Source organism: Carcharodon carcharias, chromosome 20 (assembly GCF_017639515.1).
Source record: "Carcharodon carcharias isolate sCarCar2 chromosome 20, sCarCar2.pri, whole genome shotgun sequence".
Classification (NCBI taxonomy): Eukaryota; Metazoa; Chordata; class Chondrichthyes; order Lamniformes; family Lamnidae; genus Carcharodon; species Carcharodon carcharias.
In genome coordinates, this window is record NC_054486.1 from 111,015,089 (window position 1) to 111,038,097 (window position 23,009).

Sequence of the window (23,009 nt, forward strand, 5' to 3'; positions counted from 1 at the left end):
GTGCTTCTACTTTCCTGTCATTTCAATTCTCCACTTTTCTCCCTCTCTACAAGCCCCAGTTGGGTTCATGTGGAACATTATCACTGGAGTAATTGTGCTGTAAATTCTATGCATTTCTATGCCCATTAAAGGTGCTTTATAAATGTAAATTGTTGTTGTTTTTGTTGTTAGAGTGGGAACACTGCTCTCCTTACCCGGCCTGGGCCTATATGTGGCTTCAGTCCCAAGCCTGACATGATTGACTCTTTACTGCCCTCTAAAGTGCTCTAGCAAGCCCCTCAGGTTTAGACAACAAATGTTAGCTCTGCTACTGGCACCTACAAGCTGAGAATGATGAATGAAATAATATATTCCCACACTATCCACATGTAGATGTACAAGTGGCTGATCCAAGCCCCCAGCATAAAGTGAATCCATGGTTCCTGGAACTGTGACAGCAAAAGTCAAGGAAGAGATGGTTTTAGACCTTTGTTTGTGTGTTTAACAGTGACAGCCCTGGCTCAGTGGATAGCCCTCTTATCTTTCTGCCAGAGAGCTGGAGTTCAAGTCCCCTGCAGAAACACAAGTGCAGAACCTAGTTACCTCCCAGTGCCAGTAGTGAGGGAGTGCTGCAGTGTCAGAGGTGCCGTCTTCCAGATGAGACATTAAACCATGGCTTCTGATTGTTAAAGGTTTGCTGAAGGCATAATGATTGAGGTGAGGGACATCAAATAGACAACATATCTCACTTCACCAGAACATTATCTGTGAAATTGCTTCAGTCCCCACTACAATGGATTTCAATCAGGAAGTAAAGTTTCACAAGGCTGTTATAGTAATCACCCACAAATTACATTTATTTCTGGAACCCAAAGCAGCCACATAACAATGGCTGTTCTTGTTCACATTGTCATCTCTCGATAAGAAACGTTATTAGTCCTTTAGAAAGCCATATCATTTCAGTAATGTGAGAGATAGAGAGAGAGATAGGTAGAGATAGATAGAGAGACAGAGAGAGAGAGAGATAAGGAGAGAGAGAGATAAAGAGAGAGGTAGATAGAGAAATAAAAAGAGAGATAGCAAGAGCGAGATGGAGAGCGATAGATAGCGTTAGAGTGAAAGAGATAGGGAGAGACAAAGAGAGAGAGAGAAATAGAGAGAGACATAGGGAGAGAGAGGGAGAGATAGAGAAAGAGATAGAGAGAGAAAAAAGAGAAAGAGATGGAAAGAGAGAGAGAGACAGGTAGAGAAAGGGATGAGAATAATGTAAAGAGAGACGGAGACAGATAAAGAGAGAGAGAGATGGAGAGCCATTCAGTCAGTCATACCTACTCCACCATTCAATGAGGCAACAGCTGATCCATATCTTACTCCATCCCTTGTCTTGGCTACGTATCCTGTAACTCTTGTCTAAATCTACTGATCTCAGGTTTAAAATGGTTAATTGAGTTGGCATTGATAAGCTAGCATTTGCTGATTTTTTGGGAAGAGAGTTTCACACTTCTCCCATCCTTTGCATTAAGAGGTATTCTCCATTAGTCACTTGGTAGTACAGAACTTGAGTATTGCTGAAAGAAGAGACATGCTGCCGAAGCTTTTCTTCTTGCACTCATCAGGACAATTGAAAGAATGCCAAATTTCAAAGGAATTAACAGTTAGTACCATATGAGAAAAGGGTGCTGATTGGTTGGCAAGTCAACTCTGATTGGCCAAGGTGTTGCCATGGAGAATGCACCAGGGAATTATTGTCCTCCACATTTTTGTTTAATTCAAAAAAGGCACAATGCCTGGACATGTTGCTTTTACCTGCAGAGGACAGGACCCTGCATATGAATATATGTATTGGATATTCTTGCGTCTGATCTGATGAGTGCAAGATGAAAAGCTTCGACAGCATGTCTCTTTTTATCAGCAAAATTCTCCTACCCTGAATGGTCTGGTTCTGAGTTTAAGGTTACGCCCCCTTGTCTTAGACTCCCCCTTATCACATTAGGGGCTTGGAGGAGAGATTTGGTCTTGACCAAGAACTCCCCCTATCCACTCAGTCCTTTTGGCTGGTGTCAGAGGAGATCCTTCAATGAGGCCAATGACAATATTTGGGTCCTTGGCTAACATCTCTTGCAAGCATTATTTAAAGCCATTGTTTATTGGAACTTGGTTAAGGAGTGCTTTGTAGGAACCGCTTTCAGATTTTGATTCCGCCAGACACAAAACAAGAAAGTACATCATCTTAACTTGCCTGCAGTTTAACGACTTGCTATGAAGATAAGAATCAAGGAAGAGTCTAGATTCATATTTATAATTAAAGACAGATTAGTGGGATGCTTTGAAGTGAGTATAAGACTCCAAACTGATTTGGGTGTTGAGATTAGATCAGGGATAGCAGGACCAACATACGGATATTTTAGAAGGAAGTTTGCATGACATGGTAACAAATCAATCGAAGAGGTTGAGTTGTTGGTTGGTGCAGTGACTCCCTTCGGTTGGAGCTTGCTTCAGACAGAGAGTATCTGAGCATAATAGACTGATGTAATAGCGTTTCTTTAATCATGCGATTTCCCCTTCTCCATTCTTCAGGGTGGTGCCTTAAGAAGAGGATGAGGCCATTCAGCCTCCCGAGCCTGTTTCAATATTCTAGCATACCATGGTGTATCAGCTGTGGCTCAGTGGGTGGCATTCTTGCTCCTGACTTGGAAGGTTGTGGGTTCAAGTCTCACTCCAGAGACTTGGGCACTTACTCCAGGCTGACACTTACTGAGGGAGTGCTGTAGTGTTGCAGGCATCGTTCTTCACATGGATGGAAAGGATTGAAAGGCTACAATTTTGAAGAAGAGCAGGGGAGTTACCCCATGTGTTTTGGCCAATATCTATCCCTCAGCCAACATGAAAAAAGAGGTGATCTGGTCATTATCACATGGCTGTTTGTGGGATCTTGCTGTGTGCAAATTGATTACCATGTTTCCTACCTTAGAACAGAGACTACACTTCAAAAGTACTTTACTGCTTATAAAGTGCTTATGAAGATAGAACTGTATTGCATTGCATCAGTTTTGTCCCATTCTCTCACATAGCCCGGTACCAATCCCAAACTAATCCCCCTGTCCCGCTCTCTCCCCATAGCCCTGTATCAATCCCAAACTAATCCCACTGCCCCGCTCTCTCCCCATAGCCCTGTACCAATCCCAAACTAATCCCACTGCCCTGCTCTCTCCCCATAGCCCTGTATCAATCCCAAACTAATCCCACTGTCCCATTCTCTCCCCATAGCCCTGTATCAATCCCAAACTAATCCCACTGCCCCACTCTCTCCCCAAAGCCCTGTACCAATCCCAAACTAGTCGCACTGTCCCGCTTTCTCCCAATAGCCCTGTATCATTCCCAAACTAATCCCACTGTCCCGCTCTCTCCCCATAGCCCTGTATCATTCCCAAACTAATCCCACTGTCCCGCTCTCTCCCCATAGCCCTGTACCAATCCCAAACTAATCCCACTGTCCCGCTCTCTCCCCATAGCCCTGTACCAATCCCAAACTAATCCCACTGTCCCGCTCTCTCCCCATAGCCCTGTATCATTCCCAAACTAATCCCACTGTCCCGCTCTCTCCCCATAGCCCTCTATCAATCCCAAACTAATCCCACTGTCCCGCTCTCTCCCCATAGCCCTCTATCAATCCCAAACTAATCCCACTGTCCCGCTCTCTCCCCATAGCCCTGTACCAATCCCAAACTAATCCCACTGTCCCGCTCTCTCCCCATAGCCCTGTACCAATCCCAAACTAATCCCACTGTCCCGCTCTCTCCCCATAGCCCTGTATCATTCCCAAACTAATCCCACTGTCCCGCTCTCTCCCCATAGCCCTCTATCAATCCCAAACTAATCCCACTGCCCCACTGTCTCTTTTCATTCTCCTGTATCTGTCATAGATTCATAGAGTTATTACACCACAGAATGAGGCCATTCAGCCCATTGACTCCATGTTGGCCCCAGTGGAGCAATCCAGTCAGTCCCATACCCCCGCTCTATCCCTGTAGTCCTGCAAATTTATTTCACTCAGGTGCTTATGCAATTCTCTTTTGAAATCATTGACTGTCTCCACCTCCACCTCCAGCCCTGTCGTGGGCAGTGAGTTCCAGGTCAATTACCACTCACTGTGTAAATCGTTCCTCCTCAAATTCCCCCTGAATCTCTACCCAAAATATTAAACCTGTGTCCCCCAGTCCTTGTACCATCAGTTTTTCCTTGTCTACCTTATCTAAACCTGTCATAATCTTGTACCCCTCTATAGGCTGACAAGTGGCAAGTAACATTCGTGCAACACAAGTGCCAGGCAATGACCATCTCCAACAAGAGAAAATCTAATCATCGCCCCTTGACATTCAATGACATTACCATCACTGAATCCCCACTATCAACATCCTGGGGGTTACCATTAACCAGAAACTGAACTGGACTAGCCTTATAAATACTGTGGCTACAACAGCAGGTCAGAGGCTGGGAATCCTCTGGAGAGTAACTCACCTCCTGACTCCCCAAAGCCCATCCACCATCCCCAAGGCACAAGTCAGGAGTGTGATGGAATACTCCCCACTTCCCTGGATGAGTGCAGGTCCAACACTCGAGAAGCTTGACACCATCCAGGGCAAATATCAAAATATACCGCCGTTCCTTCACTGTCGCTGGGTCAAAATCCTGGAACTCCCTAACAGCACTGTGGGTGTACCTACACCACATGGACTGTAGCGGTTCAAGAAGGCAGCTCACCACCACCTTCTCAAGGGGCAATTAGGGATGGGCAATAAATACTGGCCCAGCCAGTGATGCCCACATTCTGTGAATGGAAAACAATATCTCCCCTCAATTTCCTTCTCTCCAAGGAGAACAACCCCAGCTTCTCCAACCTAACCTTGTAAATAACATCCCTCATCCCCTGGACCCATTCTGGTAAATCTCCTCCGCACCATCTCAAGGACCCTCAGATCCTTCCTAAAGTGTGGCGACCAGAACCGGACACAATACTCTAGTTGGGGTCTAACCAGAGGTTTATAAAGGTTCAGCACAACTTCCCTGCTTTTGAAATCAGTGGCTCTGTTTATGAAGCCCACGATCCCACCAGCTCTGCTCCTCACTCACACAGTGTGTCCTTCAAAGATTGAGGCACTGGACTCCCAGGTCTCTGTCCCTGCAAACTCTCCAGAATTGTGCCACGAAGCCTATATTGTCACTCACTTTTCCCTTTATTAAATTTACTCTGCCCATTCTGCCAGCCCGTGCCTTGATGCAGGGGACTGATGTCCCCAGTCTGCATCTCCTTGACCTCCTTTTGGGTATCATCGGCAAAGTGTCAAATGTTGTCTTGTAATCCAGACCCACAGTGAAAGACAGGGACCGTCACTTCACACAACATTTTTACCCTTCAAAGGGCACGGTCTGTTTCTGCCTGTCCCTGTGGGAAACCATTTGACAGTCCGGCCGCTCTATGGTGCGGAGAGAAGGGTTTCAGTTCAAACTCTCTCTCTCCCAAGGAGGTTACCCGAGTTCTCCCTCCTGAGGGTGGGAGCTGGGGAGGTGCTGCTGAAGGCTGCAGATGGCGCTGCTTTTCCAGGACACATTGTGGGGGTGGAGAGAGGGATTCAGTAAAAACAGGCTCAGGACTCAGCCCCTCACAAAGCGCTGACACTTTATAGCGCCGGCTCCTTCCTTACCCCCCTCCTCACTCTCTCTCACTGACAGCCCCAGCGCTGCTGACAACCGAGCGCAGGTTAAACCCGAGAGCAGTAAACAAGGCGCAGTTTGAGAGTTGTGGCTGTGGGGGCTGTCTGGCTGCCTGGTTGGGGGGTGGGGGGTGGGGGGGTGGTGAGAGCGAGGTGGAGATCCCAGTGACAGCAGCTGAGACTGTGGATGTGGGAGGCCAACAGGGAGAGAGGCCGAGTTCAATACAAACTTTCATCTGGACCATGGACCGGGAGGAGCTACTGAAGAGGCGGTAAGTACCTGGCTGGGCAGCACTAACTCCAGCAGCTCCCTCTCTGTCTGCCTGGCCCCTTCTCCCTCCCTTTCACACATTCCCTTCTTCTGCCTTTCGCTCTCTCTCTCTTTCCCCCTTTTTCTCTATCTCTCTGCCCCTTTCTCTCTCTTTCCCCCTTTCTCTCTCTCTTTCCCCTTTCTCTCTCACTCTCTCCCCCTTTCTCTCTCTCTCTTTGCCCCTTTCTCTCGCTTTCGTTCCTCCTCTCTCACTCTCTCCCCCTTTCTCTCTCTCTTTCCCCTTTCTCTCTCACTCTCTCCCCCTTTCTCTCTCTCTCTTTGCCCCTTTCTCTCGCTTTCGTTCCTCCTCTCTCACTCTCTCCCCCTTTCTCTCTCTCTTTCCCCTTTCTCTCTCACTCTCTCCCCCTTTCTCTCTCTCTCTTTGCCCCTTTCTCTCGCTTTCGTTCCTCCTCTCTCACTCTCTCCCCCTTTCCTCTCTCTGATTTTCCCCTTCTCTCTCTCTTCCCTCTTTTTCTCTCTTCCCTCTTTTTCTCTCTTCCCTCTTTTTCTCTCTTCCCTCTTTTTCTCTCTTTCCTCTTTTTCTCTCTTTCCCCCTTCCTCTCTCTCTCTCTTTGTCCCTTTCTCTCTTTTTCTCTCTATTTCTCTCCCCTCTCTCTCTCTCTCTCTTTGCCCCTTTCTCTCTCTCTCTCTTTCGTTCCTCCTCTCTCACTCTCTCCCCTTTCCTCTCTCTGATTTTCCCCTTCTCTCTCACTTCCCTCTTTTTCTCTCTTTCCTCTTTTTCTCTCTTTCCTCCTTCCTCTCTCTCTCTCTTTGTCCCTTTCTCTCTTTTTCTCTCTATCTCTCTGCCCCTTTCTCTCTCTTTGCCCCTTTCTCTCTCTCTCTCCCCTGTAACCAGAATACAGGGGATCCCATTAAAATATTAACATTTGTTTCCCACAAAAACATTTTTTAAGACTTTTTTTTAAAAACCAGAACTAATCCCCGATTTAAAGAGTAAGTTTCACATTGAACAGTTGTGACAGTGACAGTTCCGCTGGGGGGGGGTCCACGGCGGAAATTGGGATCATTCTGAGTCCTGGTGTCTGGTCATTAGCTGGTCCGTCTGTCTGGAGTTTCACACCGGCCGAAACTTCACTCCCGGTTATCGGGAGCGACACATGGAGAAAATTTCGTGTCTTGATGTCTGGGTGTTGGTGACAGCCGGGCTCCCCGACAGTCCGGCACCCCCACTGGTGGGTCAGGACTTCACTGTTCAATTACCCCCTCTCTTCTCTCTTCTCCCCACCCTCCTCCTTCATCCCTCCCTCTCCCCCCATCCAAAGGGAGTAGGGAAGGGGTATAGTCCCTCCTGAAGCTCCGCAGTGAGCGGTCGTGGGCTATTCGGCTACGCCAGGCATCACAGCAGAGCGCTGAGCTGAAGACGGGTCACGCAGGCCCGAAAGGTTATCTCAGCCTCTCCCTCCACAGCCGCTGCCGGACCTGCTGAATTATTCCAGCACTTTCTGTATTCATTACTGTTCAGACTGAACTGTCCACAGACTCCTCACTCACTCACTCACTCACTCACTCCCTCACTCCCTCACTCACTCACTCCCTCACTCACTCCCTCACACTCATCCACACACCCTCTCACTCCCTCGCAAACCCTCACACTCACACTCACCCTCACACTCCCTGACACACCCTCACAATCGCCCTCACTCCCTCACACTCACCCTCACACTCATTCACCTTCAGGCTCACCCTCACTCATCCACTCACTCTCACACACTCACCCTCACACTCACCCTCACTCACTCACCCTCACACATTCACTCACCCTCACACACTCACCCTCACTCATTCACTCACCCTCACACACTCACCCTCACTCATTCACCCTCACTCATTCACTCACCCTCACACACTTATTCTCACCCTCACACTCACTCACCTCCTCACACTCATTCGCACAATCACTGTTACCCTCACACACAGTCTCACCCTCTTACACGCTCACTCACACTCACCCTCACCCTCTCATGCACTCACTCATGCCCCTCACTCACTTATCCACCCCTTCACACTCACCCCCACACTCACTCACGCCCTTCACTCACACCCCATTTACTTGCTCTCACCCCCTCACATTGCCCCTCACACTCACCCCTCACGCTCACCCACTCCCTTCACTCATTCAACCCCTCACTCACTCACCCCTTTTACACACTCACTCTGACCTTCATGCACTCACTCACTCCTCAGAATCTCACTCTCACTCAGTCACTGTCACCTCCAGCTCAGTGCCTGACTGAGTGGGTGATCAGGGACTGAGATTGGTCTTGCGGCTGCCCTGCCCCAGAATTGCCCGATATCCCTCCTCTGCCCTCATATTCTTTCCAGTTGAGGTCAGTAGATTAAGGTGGGTGATGGGGGAGGCTGCGCTGTCGAGTGTGGGGTGGGATGGGGTGGGGGGGGTCGATGTGGGGTGGGGTTGGGGGTGGGGTGAGGTGTGGTGGGGGGGGTCGATGTGGGGTGGAGTGGGGTGTGGGGTCGGTGTGGGGTTGGGGGTGAGGTGGGATGGGGTGGGGGGGTCGATGTGGGGTGGGGTTGGGGGTGGGGTGGGGTGTGGTGGGGGGGGTCGATGTGGGGTGCGGTGTTGGGTGGGGTGTGGGGTGGGGGGTGGGTTGTGGTGGGGGTTGATGTGGGGTGGGGTGGAGTGTGGGGTAGGGTGGGGGGTCGATGTGGAGTGTGGGGTGGGGTTGGGGTTGGGGGTCGATGTGGAGTGTGGGGTGGGGTTGGGGTTGGGGGTCGATGTGGAGTGTGGGGTGGGATGGGGTGGGGGGGGTCGATGTGGGGTGGGGTTGGGGGTGGGGTGGGGTGTGGTGGGGGGGGTCGATGTGGGGTGGAGTGGGGTGTGGGTTCGGTGTGGGGTTGGGGGTGAGGTGGGGTGTGGTGGGGGGGGTCGATGTGGGGTGGAGTGGGGTGTGGGGTCGGTGTGGGGTTGGGGGTGAGGTGGGGTGTGGTGGGGGGGTCGATGTGGGGTGGGGTGGAGTGTGGGGTAGGGTGGGGGGTCGATGTGGAGTGTGGGGTGGGGTTGGGGTTGGGGGTCGATGTGGAGTGTGGGGTGGGGTTGGGGTTGGGGGTCGATGTGGAGTGTGGGGTGGGGTGGGGTGGGAGAGGGGCATAAAGCCAGCACCAAATAACAAAGACCTGACTGACACTCCTGCCTGAGACGGAGTTCATTCCCTGAAATTATCATTCCCCCTCCAAACTGGAACACTGAAACCCTGCGCCCCCAAATCAGCACCCCACCCCAATGGGGTACAGACCACCCCCTTGCCCCCAGTTCCCCCCCCATGTGTCCCTCAGTGTCCTTCACCCATTGAGCTTCTGACTGAGCCCCAGACAGATTGACAGATGCCTGGATAAAAGCAAAAAACTGCGGATGCTGGAAATCCAAAACAAAAACAAAAATACCTGGAAAAACTCAGCAGGTCTGACAGCATCTGCGGAGAGGAATACAATTAACGTTTTAAGTAAGTCGTGCGGACTTGAAACGTTAACTGTGTCCCTCTCCGCCGATGCTACCAGACCTGCTGAGTTTTTCCAGGTATTTTTGTTTTTGTTGATAAATGCCTCTTTGCTGCACTGTCACCTGCCCGAGGTACAAGAGCTGATCTGAAGTCCGCCACTCTAAACCTGGCCTGGCGATTTGCTGCTGCCAGAATTAATCTTCCTGAAGCTACCTTTGGAGAACTGGTTGCTGATCGATATATGTTGTAGAGGGTGTTGTGATCATTAATGTGAGCTGGAATTCTTGCTATTGTGTGTGTGTGTGTGTGTAAAAGCCTTGTTCCTCTGGGTGGTGGTGTTACTCAGTGTTTGAGAGCAGGCTTCTGAAACTCAGATCGAGCAGCTCCTTATTGCAGTGCGCAGCTCATCTGCATTGAGGCCACATCTTTACATTCAAGTCCGTCTAGTGCTGGCTCAGTAACAGAATCACTGAAAACCCAGGTAGAGTTAATGCTCCAGCAAAAAAGTTTGTCAACGATTGAATCTGATTTTTTAAAAAGTCCCCTCTTGCTTTCTTTCCCCATCTTGCCTAGTATATCACACAGGTTTCACAGCCCCCCCACCCCCCTCACTCTCCTGGCCCTCCCCCCTCACCCTGCACGCCCTCTCCCCACCCTCCAATCTCTCATTACCCCCGGACCTCCCTTTCTCAACCCTCCCCCCCTCACTCTCCCAGCCCTCCCACACCCCTCCACTCTCTCAATGCCCCCTTGCCCTCCCTCTCTCGATCCTCCCCACTCCCTGTACTCGACACAGGCTCTGATTCTCTGTGTGTAAGCCTCGTTGAATATTGATAGGCTAATCAACTGCAGCACAAGAAGAAATTTAATAATTGCATTTCTATAGCGTCTTACTCATTCTCAGGATGTCCTAAAGTGTTTTATAGCTGATTGTGTTTTGGAATGTTTGGACCAACCAATTCGTACACAGAAAGATCTCACAAATTGCAATGTGGTATTGACCAGATCATCTGCTTTTAGTGATGTTAATTGAGGGGAAAATATTGGCCAGGACACTAGGGAGAACTCACCTGATCGTCTTCAAAATTGTGTCATGGAATCTTTTACATCTGCTCGTAAAGGCTAATGGGGCCTTGGTTTAACGTCTCAGCCAGAAGGCAGCACCTCCGACAGTGTAGCACTCCCTCAGTACTGACCCTCTGACAGTGCAGCACTCCCTCAGTACTGACCCTCCAACAGTGCAGTGCTCCCTCAGTACTGACCCTCCAACAGTGCGGCACTCCCTCAGTACTGACCCTCCAACAGTGCAGCACTCCCTCAGTACTGACCCTCTGACAGTGCAGCACTCCCTCAGTACTGACTCTCTGACAGTGCAGTGCTCCCTCAGTACTGACCCTCCAACAGTGCAGCACTCCCTCAGTACTGATCCTCCGATGGTGCAGCGCTCCCTCAGTACTGACCCTCCAACAGTGCAGCACTCCTTCAGTACTGACCCTCCGACAGTGCAGCACTCCCTCACTACTGATCCTCTGACAGTGCAGCACTCCCTCTGTACTGACCCTCCAACAGTGCGGCACTCCCTCAGTACTGACTCTCTAACAGTGCAGCACTCCCTCAGTACTGACCCTCCAACAGTGCGGCACTCCCTCAGTACTGACCCTCCAACAGTGCGGCACTCCCTCAGTACTGACCCTCTGACAGTGCAGCACTCCCTCAGTACTGATCCTCCGATGGTGCAGCGCTCCCTCAGTACTGACCCTCCAACAGTGCAGCACTCCTTCAGTACTGATCCTCTGACAGTGCAGCACTCCCTCACTACTGACCCTCTGACAGTGCGGCACTCCCTCACTACTGACCCTCTGACAGTGCGGCACTCCCTCAGTACTGACCCTCTGACAGTGCAGCATTCCCTCAGTGCTGACCCTCTGACAGTGCAGTACTCCCTCAGTACTGACCCTCCGATAGTGCGGCACTCCCTCAGTACTGACCCTCCGACAGTGCGGCACTCACTCAGTACTGACCCTCTGACAGTGCAGCATTCCCTCAGTACTGACCTTCCAACAGTGCAGTGCTCCCTCAGTACTGACCCTCCGACAGTGCGGCACTCACTCAGTACTGACCCTCCGACAGTGCGGCACTCACTCAGTACTGACCCTCCGACAGTGCGGCACTCCCTCAGTACTGACCCTCCGACAGTGCGGCACTCCCTCAGTACTGACTCTCCGACAATGCGGCACTCCCTCAGTACTGACCCTCTGACAGTGCAGCACTCCCTCAGTACTGACCCTCTGACAGTGCAGCTCTCCCTCAGTACTGACCCTCTGACAGTGCAGCTCTCCCTCAGTACTGACCCTCTGACAGTGCAGCTCTCCCTCAGTACTGACCCTCTGACAGTGCAGCTCTCCCTCAGTACTGACCCTCTGACAATGCGGCACTCCCTCAGTAGTGACCCTCTGACAGTGCAGCACTCCCTCAGTACTGACCCTCTGACAGTGCAGCACACCTTCAGTACTGACCCTCTGACAGTGCAGCACTCCCTCAGTACTGACCCTCTGACAGTGCAGCTCTCCCTCAGTACTGACCCTATGACAATGCGGCACTTCCTCAGTAGTGACCCTCTGACAGTGCAGCACTCCCTCAGTACTGACCCTCTGACAGTGCAGCACTCCCTCAGTACTGACCCTCTGACAGTGCAGCACTCCTTCAGTACTGACCCTCTGACAGTGCAGCACTCCTTCAGTACTGACCCTCTGACAGTGCAGCACTCCTTCAGTACTGACCCTCTGACAATGCGGCACTCCCTCAGTAGTGACCCTCTGACAGTGCAGCGCTCCCTCAGTACTGACACTCTGACAGTGCAGCACTCCCTCAGTACTGACCCTCTGGCAGTGCAGCACTCCTTCAGTACTGACCCTCTGGCAGTGCAGCACTCCTTCAGTACTGACCCTCTGACAGTGCAGCACTCCCTCAGTACTGACCCTCTGACAGTGCAGCACTCCCTCAGTACTGACCCTCTCACAGTGCAGCACTCCTTCAGTACTGCACTGGAGTGTTAAACCGGGTTACATTTCTAGAGCGAAACTTGAACCCACAACTTTCTGACCCAGCCATGAGACTGCCACCCATTTAGTCAGCCTTGAACCCAAGGATGTCCTGGAGTGACCTGGTGCTGCTCTCACCCAGTCAGGCACATGCTCTTGGACAATGAGCAGCAGTGGCAGCCTTCCTGATATCACTGCCCCCCTCAGAACTACAGGGACACTGATGTTTATAATCAGTAGAAGATGTGATGTGAAGCATGGTGTTGGACCAGCTCATTGCAGTGAATCACTCAGCCCATTGCACCACACTTTTAAACTCAAATCTCCGTGCCTGTCTGTCTGTCCTTCTCTCTCTCTCCCCCGCAACCTCTCACCCCTGCCTCCCCCCACCCTCCTCCCCCCCACCCATCCCTGGGTGTCCACTCTTAAAGGGAGTGGCAGCAGGTGGTTACACTCTAACAGGGGGAGATCCCACTGGGTGACCTGTGCCACCTCACGAGCTGGTTTACTGGGTGGGGGTCACTGAGCCCTTTCACCATTCTGCCGCACAGCCACATCCCACAGCAGGAGCAGGAGAATCAATTTTTTCTTTTGAAACCGCCCCCCCTTATCCATTCCCAAGATGTGGATGTCATTGGCCAGGAGCTGTGTCTGTTATCCATCCTTAAAGTGACTTGCTGGGCCGTTTCAGACAGCAGCTCTGAGCCAACCACAGTGCTGCGGAGACTGGCATGACATACAGGCTAGACCGAGTAAGGGTGGCTGGTTCCTTCGAATGGTTCCAGCACAGAAGGCGGCCATTTGGCCACCAAATCCATGCTAGCCCTCTCAATTTAGCTGGTCCAGCTACCCGACCCTTGCCCCACTGCCCTGCACTATTCTTCCCCTTCAGGGGCTTATCCAATATCTCAGTGATTTAAATGCAGCATCCAGTGGGGTCCCCAACCATATGATCCCGAAAGATCTCAGCATCTCCAGACAACAACAACTTTTCATTCAAGGTGCTATATAAATGTCCCACGGTGCCTCACAGTGGGGTAACAAAACCAACAAATGCCCAGCCTCATAAGGAGATATTCAGACAGGTGAGCAAAGGTTTGGTCAAAGAGGCAGGTTTTAAGGAGCATCTTGAGTGTGAAAGCAAAGCAGAGAGAGCTGGCCTATGTTGAGCTAAGGGAGTGTCATCACCCTCTGTCTGTGCGAGAGGTGCGCTTCTGGAGCTGATTCACCATTATGTGGCCAACATTCACATGTGATTGTGTATCAATCAGTTCTCCAGAGAATAGCTTTGGAAAGGAGAGTTCTGGGATCGGCAGTTCTCAGTCCAGCTTTGTCCTGCTCATGCACCTGGACAGGTGTCAGTGCAGCAAAGAGACAGACATTTGTCCATCTGTCTGGAACTCAGCTACAGGCTCAATGGATGAAGGCATTCCAGCTCATTCATGGGATGTGGGTGTCACTGGCTAGGCCAGCATTTATTGCCCATCCTTAATTGACCTTATTCAGGGGGCATTTAAGAGTCAAACACAATGCTGTCACATGTAGGCCAGCCGATTTCCTTCCCTAAAGGGCATTAGTGAGATGGGTTTTTACAACAATGCTTTCACAATTGTCCTTTTAATTCCAGATTTTTATTGAAATTGAATTTCACCATCTGCTGTGGTGGGATTTGAACCCAGGTTCCCAGAGTATTACCCTGGGTCTCTAGTTTACTAGCCCAGTGACAATACCACTACACCACAGCCTCCCCTAAAGGATTGCAAACTGCACAAAATAATTGAAAGGTACCACAGGATGTGCACAATGAGAAATGTTTAGAGGAGTTAATGCCTGTGGTTGTTTTGAGTGAAGGGGCGTCAGTGGAAGGAGTCTCTGTTCACATGAGGGGAGTGTGTTCACATGAGGGGAGTGTGTTCACATGAGGGGAGTGTGTTCACATGAGGGGAGTGTGTTCACATGAGGGGAGTGTATGAGGGGAGTGTGTTCACATGAGGGGAGTGTATGAGGGGAGTGTGTTCACATGAGGGGAGTGTATGAGGGGAGTGTGTTCACATGAGGGGAGTGTGTTCACATGAGGGGAGTGTGTTCACATGAGGGGAGTGTATGAGGGGAGTGTGTTCACATGAGGGGAGTGTATGAGGGGAGTGTGTTCACATGAGGGGAGTGTGTTCACATGAGGGGAGTGTGTTCACATGAGGGGAGTGTGTTCACATGAGGGGAGTGTATGAGGGGAGTGTGTTCACATGAGGGGAGTGTGTTCACATGAGGGGAGTGTATGAGGGGAGTGTGTTCACATGAGGGGAGTGTGTTCACATGAGGGGAGTGTATGAGGGGAGTGTGTTCACATGAGGGGAGTGTATGAGGGGAGTGTGTTCATGTGAGGGGAGTGTGTTCACATGAGGGGAGTGTATGAAGGGAGTGTGTTCACATGAGGGGAGTGTATGAGGGGAGTGTGTTCATGTGAGGGGAGTGTGTTCACATGAGGGGATTGTATGAGGGGAGTGTGTACATGTGAAGGGAGTGTGTACATGTGAGGGGAGTGTATGAGGGGAGTGTGTACATGTGAGGGGAGTGCTTTCAGATGAGGGGAGGGCGTTCACAAGAGGGAGGTGCATGAGGGGAGTGTGTTCACATGAGGGGATTGTATGAGGGGAGTGTGTACATGTGAGGGGAGTGTATGAGGGGAGTGTGTACATGTGAGGGGTGTGTGTTCACATGAGGGGAGTGTGTACATGTGAGGGGAGTGTATGAGGGGAGTGTGTACATGTGAGGGGAGTGTATGAGGGGAGTGTGTACATGTGAGGGGAGTGTATGAGGGGAGTGTGTACATGTGAGGGGAGTGTATGAGGGGAGTGTGTACATGTGAGGGGAGTGTATGAGGGGAGTGTGTACATGTGAGGGGAGTGCTTTCAGATGAGGGGAGGGCGTTCACAAGAGGGAGGTGCATGAGGGGAGTGTGTTCACATGAGGGGATTGTATGAGGGGAGTGTGTACATGTGAGGGGAGTGTATGAGGGGAGTGTGTACATGTGAGGGGAGTGCTTTCAGATGAGGGGAGGGCGTTCACAAGAGGGAGGTGCATGAGGGGAGTGTATTCACATGAGGGGATTGTATGAGGGGAGTGTGTACATGTGAGGGGAGTGTATGAGGGGAATGTGTACATGTGAGGGGTGTGTGTTCACATGAGGGGAGTATGTACATGTGAGGGGAGTGTATGAGGGGAGTGTGTACATGTGAGGGGAGTGTATGAGGGGAGTGTGTACATGTGAGGGGAGTGTATGAGGGGAGTGTGTACATGTGAGGGGAGTGTATGGGGGAGTGTGTACATGTGAGGGGAGTGTATGAGGGGAGTGTGTACATGTGAGGGGAGTGTATGAGGGGAGTGTGTACATGTGAGGGGAGTGTATGAGGGGAGTGTGTACATATGAGGGGAGTGTATGAGGGGAGTGTGTACATGTGAGGGGAGTGTATGAGGGGAGTGTGTACATGTGAGGGGAGTGTATGAGGGGAGTGTGTACATGTGAGGGGAGTGTATGAGGGGAGTGTGTACATGTGAGGGGAGTGCTTTCAGATGAGGGGAGGGCGTTCACAAGAGGGAGGTGCATGAGGGGTGTGTGTTTTCATGAAGTGAGTGCGGTCAGATGAGGGGAGTGTATGAGGGGAGAGCGTTCAATTGAGGGGAGAGCGTTCAAGTGAGGGGAGTGAGTTCAGATGAGGGGAGTGCGTGAGGGGAGTGAGTTCAGATGAGGGGAGTGTATGAAGGGAGTGTGTTCAAGTGAGGGGAGTGCGTTCACTTGAGGGGAGTGTGAGGCGAGTGCGTTCACGTGAGGGGAGTGTATGAGGGGAGTGCTTTCACTTGAGGGGAGTGTATGAAGGGAGTGCGTTCAAGTGAGGGTAGTGTGTTCAGTTGAGGGGAGTGTATGAGGGGAGTGAGTTCAGATGAGGGGAGTGTGTGAGGGGAGTGAGTTCACGTGAGGGGAGTATATGAGGGGAGTGCATTCACTTGGGAGTGTATGAAGGGAGTGCGTTCAAGTGAGGGGAGTGAGTTCAGATGAGGGGAGTGCGTGAGGGGAGTGCGGTCAGATGAGGGGAGTGTATGAAGGGAGTGCGTTCAAGTGAGGGGAGTGCGTTCACTTGAGGGGAGTGTGAGGCGAGTGCGTTCACGTGAGGGGAGTGTGTGAGGGGAGTGCATGAGGGGAGCGCGTGAGGGGTGTGAGTTCACGTGAGGGGAGTGTGTGAGGGGAGTGAGTTCACGTGAGGGGAGTGTGTGAGGGGAGTGAGTTCACGTGAGGGGAGTGTGTGAGGGATGATGTGCGTTCACATGAGGGGATTTTGTGGCTGCAAACACTTGAAAGCAGAGCTATTGGGCTCTTGTGTGATGGCCCCATAGTCGATTAGCCAGCTGCCACTCACAGTCTAAACTCACGAGGCACAGGCACTTGGGCTGAGGTTCCTCGGTGGGACCGGCACCCGTGGTGTTTTGTCCAGGTACGAGAGAGAGAAATGATCCTGGAAATTTATCGAGTGCCTATGGAGGGACAGAAGTGCTTTAGGGCCTATTCTCCCCGCAATAGGAACAAGCACGCTGCGTCCGTTAGGCCATTATCCTCCAGCATAGCACATACCAGCTTCTTGTAAGCAACATCTGTGCAAATGAAATTGCTGTCAATTTATTTTTTGAAAAAAATGCAAGTGCTGGGTAAAATAGTCTAGTCTTGAACTGCAGGACATCAGCTTCGTGTGAGGTATGAGTACTTTTTTTTTATCTTGACAGACAATTGTTATGGTTTAAATAATTTCGACATTGGTCTGTGAGGGACAGAGGGAGGTTTTTTGAATCCCTCACCAGAAGTCGCTCTAGGCACCGTGTCAATTCAGTGATAGTTCAAGGTGGCCTTATCTTTCTTCCCCCCTTTTGCGTGCTCCTGTTTGTGGAGACTTTTTTTTATATCTCTCCTCAGAAATGAAGGATAATGGGGGGGGGGGTGGGAGAAAAATCCCGCAGTCACTGTTGACCTTTACAGGAGGAGATCCCACTGTCCCGGGGTGGGATGCTCTCGTCTGTTCTCAACTCCCATACTCTGACAGTGAAATAAACGCCAGGACAAAAAAGGAAAGACTTATATTTCTATAGCGCCTTTCACCATCGATTGATGCCCCAAAGTGCTTGACAACTAATGAAGTACTTGTGAAGTGTAGTCACTGTTGTAATGTAGTAATCACAGCAACCAATTTGATTCACGGTAAGCTCCCACAAACAGCAATCGGCCAGGATTTAGCAGGGAATTACCATGTCGTTTGAAATAATGCCGCAAGAGCGTTTATATTCACCTGAGAGGGCATCAGTTTAATATCTCATTAGAAATCTGGAACCTCTGACAGTGCAGCACTCCCTTAGTACTTCACTCAGTACAGTGTGCAACTTGACCCCCAAGATGAGCTTCCAGCTACATATCTACGCCATCATTAAGATCACCCACTCCCACATCCGTAACATCACACGACTCTGCCCCTGTCTCAGCCCTGAAACCCTCATCCACGCCTTTGTTACCTCCAGGCTCCACTATCCCAACGCTCTCCTGGCTGCTCTCCCACCTTCTACTCTCCTTAAATTTGAGGTCATCCAAGACTCTGCTGTGTGTGCCCTGGCTGGCACCACTTCCCCTGCGCTCACTGACCTACATTGGGTCCCCGTCCAGCAACACCTCAACTTTAAAACCCTCATCCTTGTTTTCAAATCCCTCCGTGACCTCATCCTTCCCTATCTCTGTAAACCTCTCCAGCCCCACAACCCCCTGAGAATTCTGTTCTCCTCTAATTCCAGCCTCATGAGCATCCCTGATTTTAATTGCTGCACCATTGGCGGCCGTGCCTTCAGCTGCCTGGGGCCCTAATTCCCTCCCTAAACCTCTCAGAGGCAGGTTCTCTGTCTTCTCCTTTAAGACACTCCTTAAAACCTTAACTTCTTTGACCAGACTCTTGACCGCCTGTCTCCTTATGTAGTCGAGTGTTATATTTTGTCTGGCAATGCCCCTGTGATATTTTGCTCCTTGGGATATTTTGCTTTGTTGAAGGCGCTATATAAGTGCACATTTGTGTTACCCACCGAATCTTAGCTGTCGCAAAACCACTTGTAACTCTACAGCATCTTCAACAAAGCAAAAACTGTGCATAAAGCAGCGCTCACAAATAGATGTCCAGAAAACGTGTAAGGTTATGGTAAGGATCAGCAAGAAGCAGAGGTCACGGAAGGAGAGTTACTCAGTTTACATAGAATCTTGCAGTACAGAATGGGGCCTGTTGTTCCTGGATTTTGTCAGATAAACTGCTCAATTAGTCCCACTTACCTGCTCTTTCCCCATAACCCTGCAATTTTATTCCTTTTCAAGAACTTATCCAATTTTCCTGTTTGAAGTTATTATTGAATCAACTTCTACCATTTTTTCAGGCTGTGCATTCCAGATCTCAACAACTCAACGTGTTAAATAATTCTCATCATCACACCCTCTTGTTCTTTTGCCAATTACCTTAAATCTGGATCTTTTGGCCATTAACCCCTTAGCTCCTGGAAAGTTACTCCTGATTCACTCTAACAAAAAGCCCTCATTAATTTTAAATAAAAGTAGATCTTCCCTGAACCTACTCTGCCCCAAGGACAAGAACCTAAGTTTCTCCAGTCTCTCCGTGCAACTAATAAAAATATCATTCACACTTAGAAATGTAAACTGGCGTGGATTTGTTACAGGCAAATTATGCTTGACTAATTTGATTGAGTTTCTTTGTAAAGTAACGGGGGAGGGTTGTTGAGGGTCACGTTGTTAATGCTGGGGATAAGACTTTCAAAAGGCGTTTGACAAAGTCCCACAAAATAGACTTGTTAACAAAACTGAAGGGATTGAATAGACGGTGACAGTGTGGGTCTGAACCTGCTAAAGGACAGAAAGCAAAGAATCCTGGTGAATGGTTGTTTTTCAGACTGTTAGGGGATCGACCCTAGGGGGTCAGTATCAGGAGTCCTGCTTGTTATGATATGTAGAAACGAGGATTTGGGTACCATTCCTAGAAAACTAAACTCACAGGTGTAGTAAGTAATGAGGAGGATAGTGAAGACCTCTGAGTAACATGAGTCTGGAGAAATGGGCAGGCTCCGGGCAGATGAAGTTCGATTTTGAGAAGTGTGAAATGATACATTTTGGTAGGAAGGATGAGGGGAGGCGATATAAACTCAACGGTACAATTCTAAAGGAACGGAGATACCTGGGGGTATATGTGAGCAAAGCATTGAAGGTGACAAGACAAGTTGGGAAGGCTGGTAAAAGAGTATACAGAATGCTTGCTTTATAAACTGAGGCCTAAGGACACAGAAGCCTGTTGCAGTGGCCTAGTGGTTATGTTACTGGACTAATAATTCAGGGGCCCGGATCATGAGACATGAGTTCAAACCCACCATGGCAGCGGGGGATCTTAAATTCAATAACTGAATATAAAACTAGTCTCTCAGTAACGGTGACCATGAAACTATTGGATTGTCTCAAAAAACCCATCTGGTTCACTAATGTCCTTCAGGAGAAGAAATCTGCTGTCCTTACCTGGTCTGGCCTACATGTGACTGCAGATGCACATCAATGTGGTGGACACTTACCTGTCCTCTGCGATTACCGAGCAAGCCACTCAGTTGTATCAAACCGCTACAGAAAAATCTAATAACATAACCAGACAGACACCCAATGTAAATCTCAGCACTGGATACGACTGACAACTGCACACCCATCCCTGATAACCATGGCAAGGTCTGCTCACCAACACCTGGGGACTTGTGTCAAAATCAGGAGACAGTCCAGTCAAGCGAGAGCCTGACAGGGTCAAGCTGACCAAACCAGACCTTAGCCAGTTACCCAGACTGCACCATCACCATCCCTGGGTATGTCCTGTCCCACCAGCAGGACAGACCCACTAGGAGTGGTGACACAGTGGTACACAGTCAGGAGGGAGTTCCCTGGGATCCCTCAACATTGACTCTGGACATCATGAAGTCTCATGGCATCGGGTCAGACATGGGTAAGGAAGCCTCCTGCTGATTACCACACCCCTCTGCTGATGGTGAGTCCGCACTTTTTGTTTTGTTTCTTTCATGGGATGTGAGTGTTGCTGGCAAGACCAGAATTTATTGCCCATCCTCATTTACCCTTGAGAAGGTGCTGATGGGCTCACATCTTGGACTGCTGTAGTCCATTGGGTATAGGTTATTGTCAGGAAGGGAGTTCCAGGATTCTGACCCAGTGACAGTGAAGGAACGGCGATATATTTCCAAGTCAGGATGGTGAGTGGTTTGGAGGGGAACTTCCAGGTGGCGGTGTTCCCATCTATCTCCTGCCTTTGTCCTTCTAGATGGTAGTGGTCATGGGTTTGGAAGATGCTGTCGAAGGAGCCTTGGTGAGTTCCTGCAGTGCATCTTGTAGATGGTACACACTGCTGGCACTGTGCGATGGTGGTGGAGGGAGTGAATGTTTTGGAAGGGGTGTCAATCAAGCGGGGCTGCTTTGTCCTGGATGGTGTTAAGCTTCTTGAGTGTTGTGGGAGCTGCACTCATCCAGGCAAGTGGGGAGTATTCCATCACACTCCTGACTTGTGCCTTGTAGATGGTGGACAGACTTTGGGGAGTCAGGAGGTGAGTTACTCGCTGCACGATTCTCAGTCTCCTTGATGTTTAACGACATTACCATTATTGTATTTCTCAACATCAATGTCCTGGGGTTACCATTGACCAGAAACTGAACTGGACGAGCCATACAAATACTGTGGCTACAAGAGCAGGTCAGAGGTTAGGAATCCTGCAGTGAGTCAAAATCCCTGGAACTCCCTCCCTAACAGCACTGTGCGTGTACCTACACCACATGGACTGCAGCGGTTCAAGAAGGCAGCTCACCACCACCTTGTCATAGATAATTTTGCAAAACCTTTATAAATCACTGGCTAAGCCCCACTTTAGGAATATGTAAATGTCCTAGAGGATGTTCAGAGGGGATTTTCTACATTGGCACCAAGGATAAGGATCTTCACTTAATATAGAGAGACTGGAGAAGCTGGGATTGCTCCTTTTACAGCAGAGCAGATTTGGTGGAAATGTTTAAAACCATGATAGATTTTGATAGAGTCAAAAGGAGAAACTATTTTCACTGATAGGAAGACATAGATTGATGTTGATTGACAAAAGAACAAGAGAGAGATGAGAGATATTTTTACACAGCAAGTTGTGAACGTTTGTCTGATGGGGTGATGGAAACAGAATCAATCATAACTTTAAAAAGATAATTGGTGAAACACTTGAAGGTGAAAGATTTGCAACATTATGGGCAAAGTGCAGGCAGAATGGGGTTAATTGAAGAGTCCTCCCAAGTAGCTGGAATAGAGATGAAGGGCCGAATGCACTCCTCCTGTGCTGTAAGATTCTATAAATCTAACTGTCCCTTTATCGTGTTGTTGGTGATGGAATCCTGCTCTGTACATTTGCATTTACCTGCACTACAACAGTGAGTGCGCTTGAAAGATATTTTCAATGCTGTGATGTCTGGAGGGTGTATTGCCAAGTGCAGCATAAACCCATGTTCTTCCTGTCCCCTGACACCGTTGTCTCTGTACCTTCCTGTCCACTCTCAGAACATCTTCAGGATGAGCAGGGACACAGCCTGAAGCAAGTACGCAGAGTTCCTCCAACATCAAGGACAATTTTATTCAAACAACATACCATACCCTGCAGAAAAACAAAGACTCACAAGATGATATAGTAGGCCAAGACGTTGGAGTACTAGTGCTCCTGTGTTGTCCCTTCCTCCCACCCCCATTTTTCTTAACCAACTTTGAGAGAACAGAAGCAAAATACTGCAGGTGTTAGAAATCTGAAATAAAAACAGAAAATGCTGGAAAAACTCAGCAAGTCTGGCAGCGTCTGTGGAGTGAGAAACAGAGTTAGTGCTTCAAGTCGATGACTGTTCATGTGATGCCTCCACCAAACACGTCTTCCCCCCCACCTTTCGGCATTCCAAAGGGACTGTTCCCTGATCCACTGCCAAGACTCACAATTCACCGCCCCATCCTCTTCCCTGTCCCAGAACTTGCTTTAAAACAGTTAAATCTCTATAACTTCCAGCTCCTGATAAGCAGTCATTGCCGAGAAACATGAACTGTCTTTCTCTCCACAGTTGCTGCCAGACCTACCGGAGTTCTGTTTTTATTTCTCCACTTGTGCCTTATTTTCCATCAATGTTTTATTCATAGGCCCAACCATGTGCATGCATCCTGTCAGTTTTCCCATCAGAAATTCCTGTGTCCGCATTAGGCGTGCAAACCACCTACAGAAGCTTACCTCTACAATCGCAGCTGTCCTGGCCCAGTGGAGCTGGCGCAGCATCATTACTGCTGGGCAGGTGTAACTACAGCATGACATGTTTACCTAGGGAATTTCCATAACAAATTCAGACATTGTAAATTATCAT

The 23,009-nt window shown here is 49.8% G+C and overlaps 1 protein-coding gene across 1 annotated transcript in view; it reads left to right on the forward strand.

Annotated features, from left to right (window-relative positions):
* The first annotated feature begins 5,898 nt into the window (after positions 1-5,898).
* esr2a (estrogen receptor 2a) overlaps positions 5,899-23,009 on the forward strand; it is a 223,856-nt gene continuing 206,745 nt past the window's right edge. Inside the window, exon 1 of the mRNA XM_041214795.1 lies at positions 5,899-5,962. Coding sequence (XP_041070729.1) covers positions 5,934-5,962 — 29 coding nt within the window. The 5' untranslated portion in view covers positions 5,899-5,933. The remainder of the gene's footprint in view (positions 5,963-23,009) is intronic.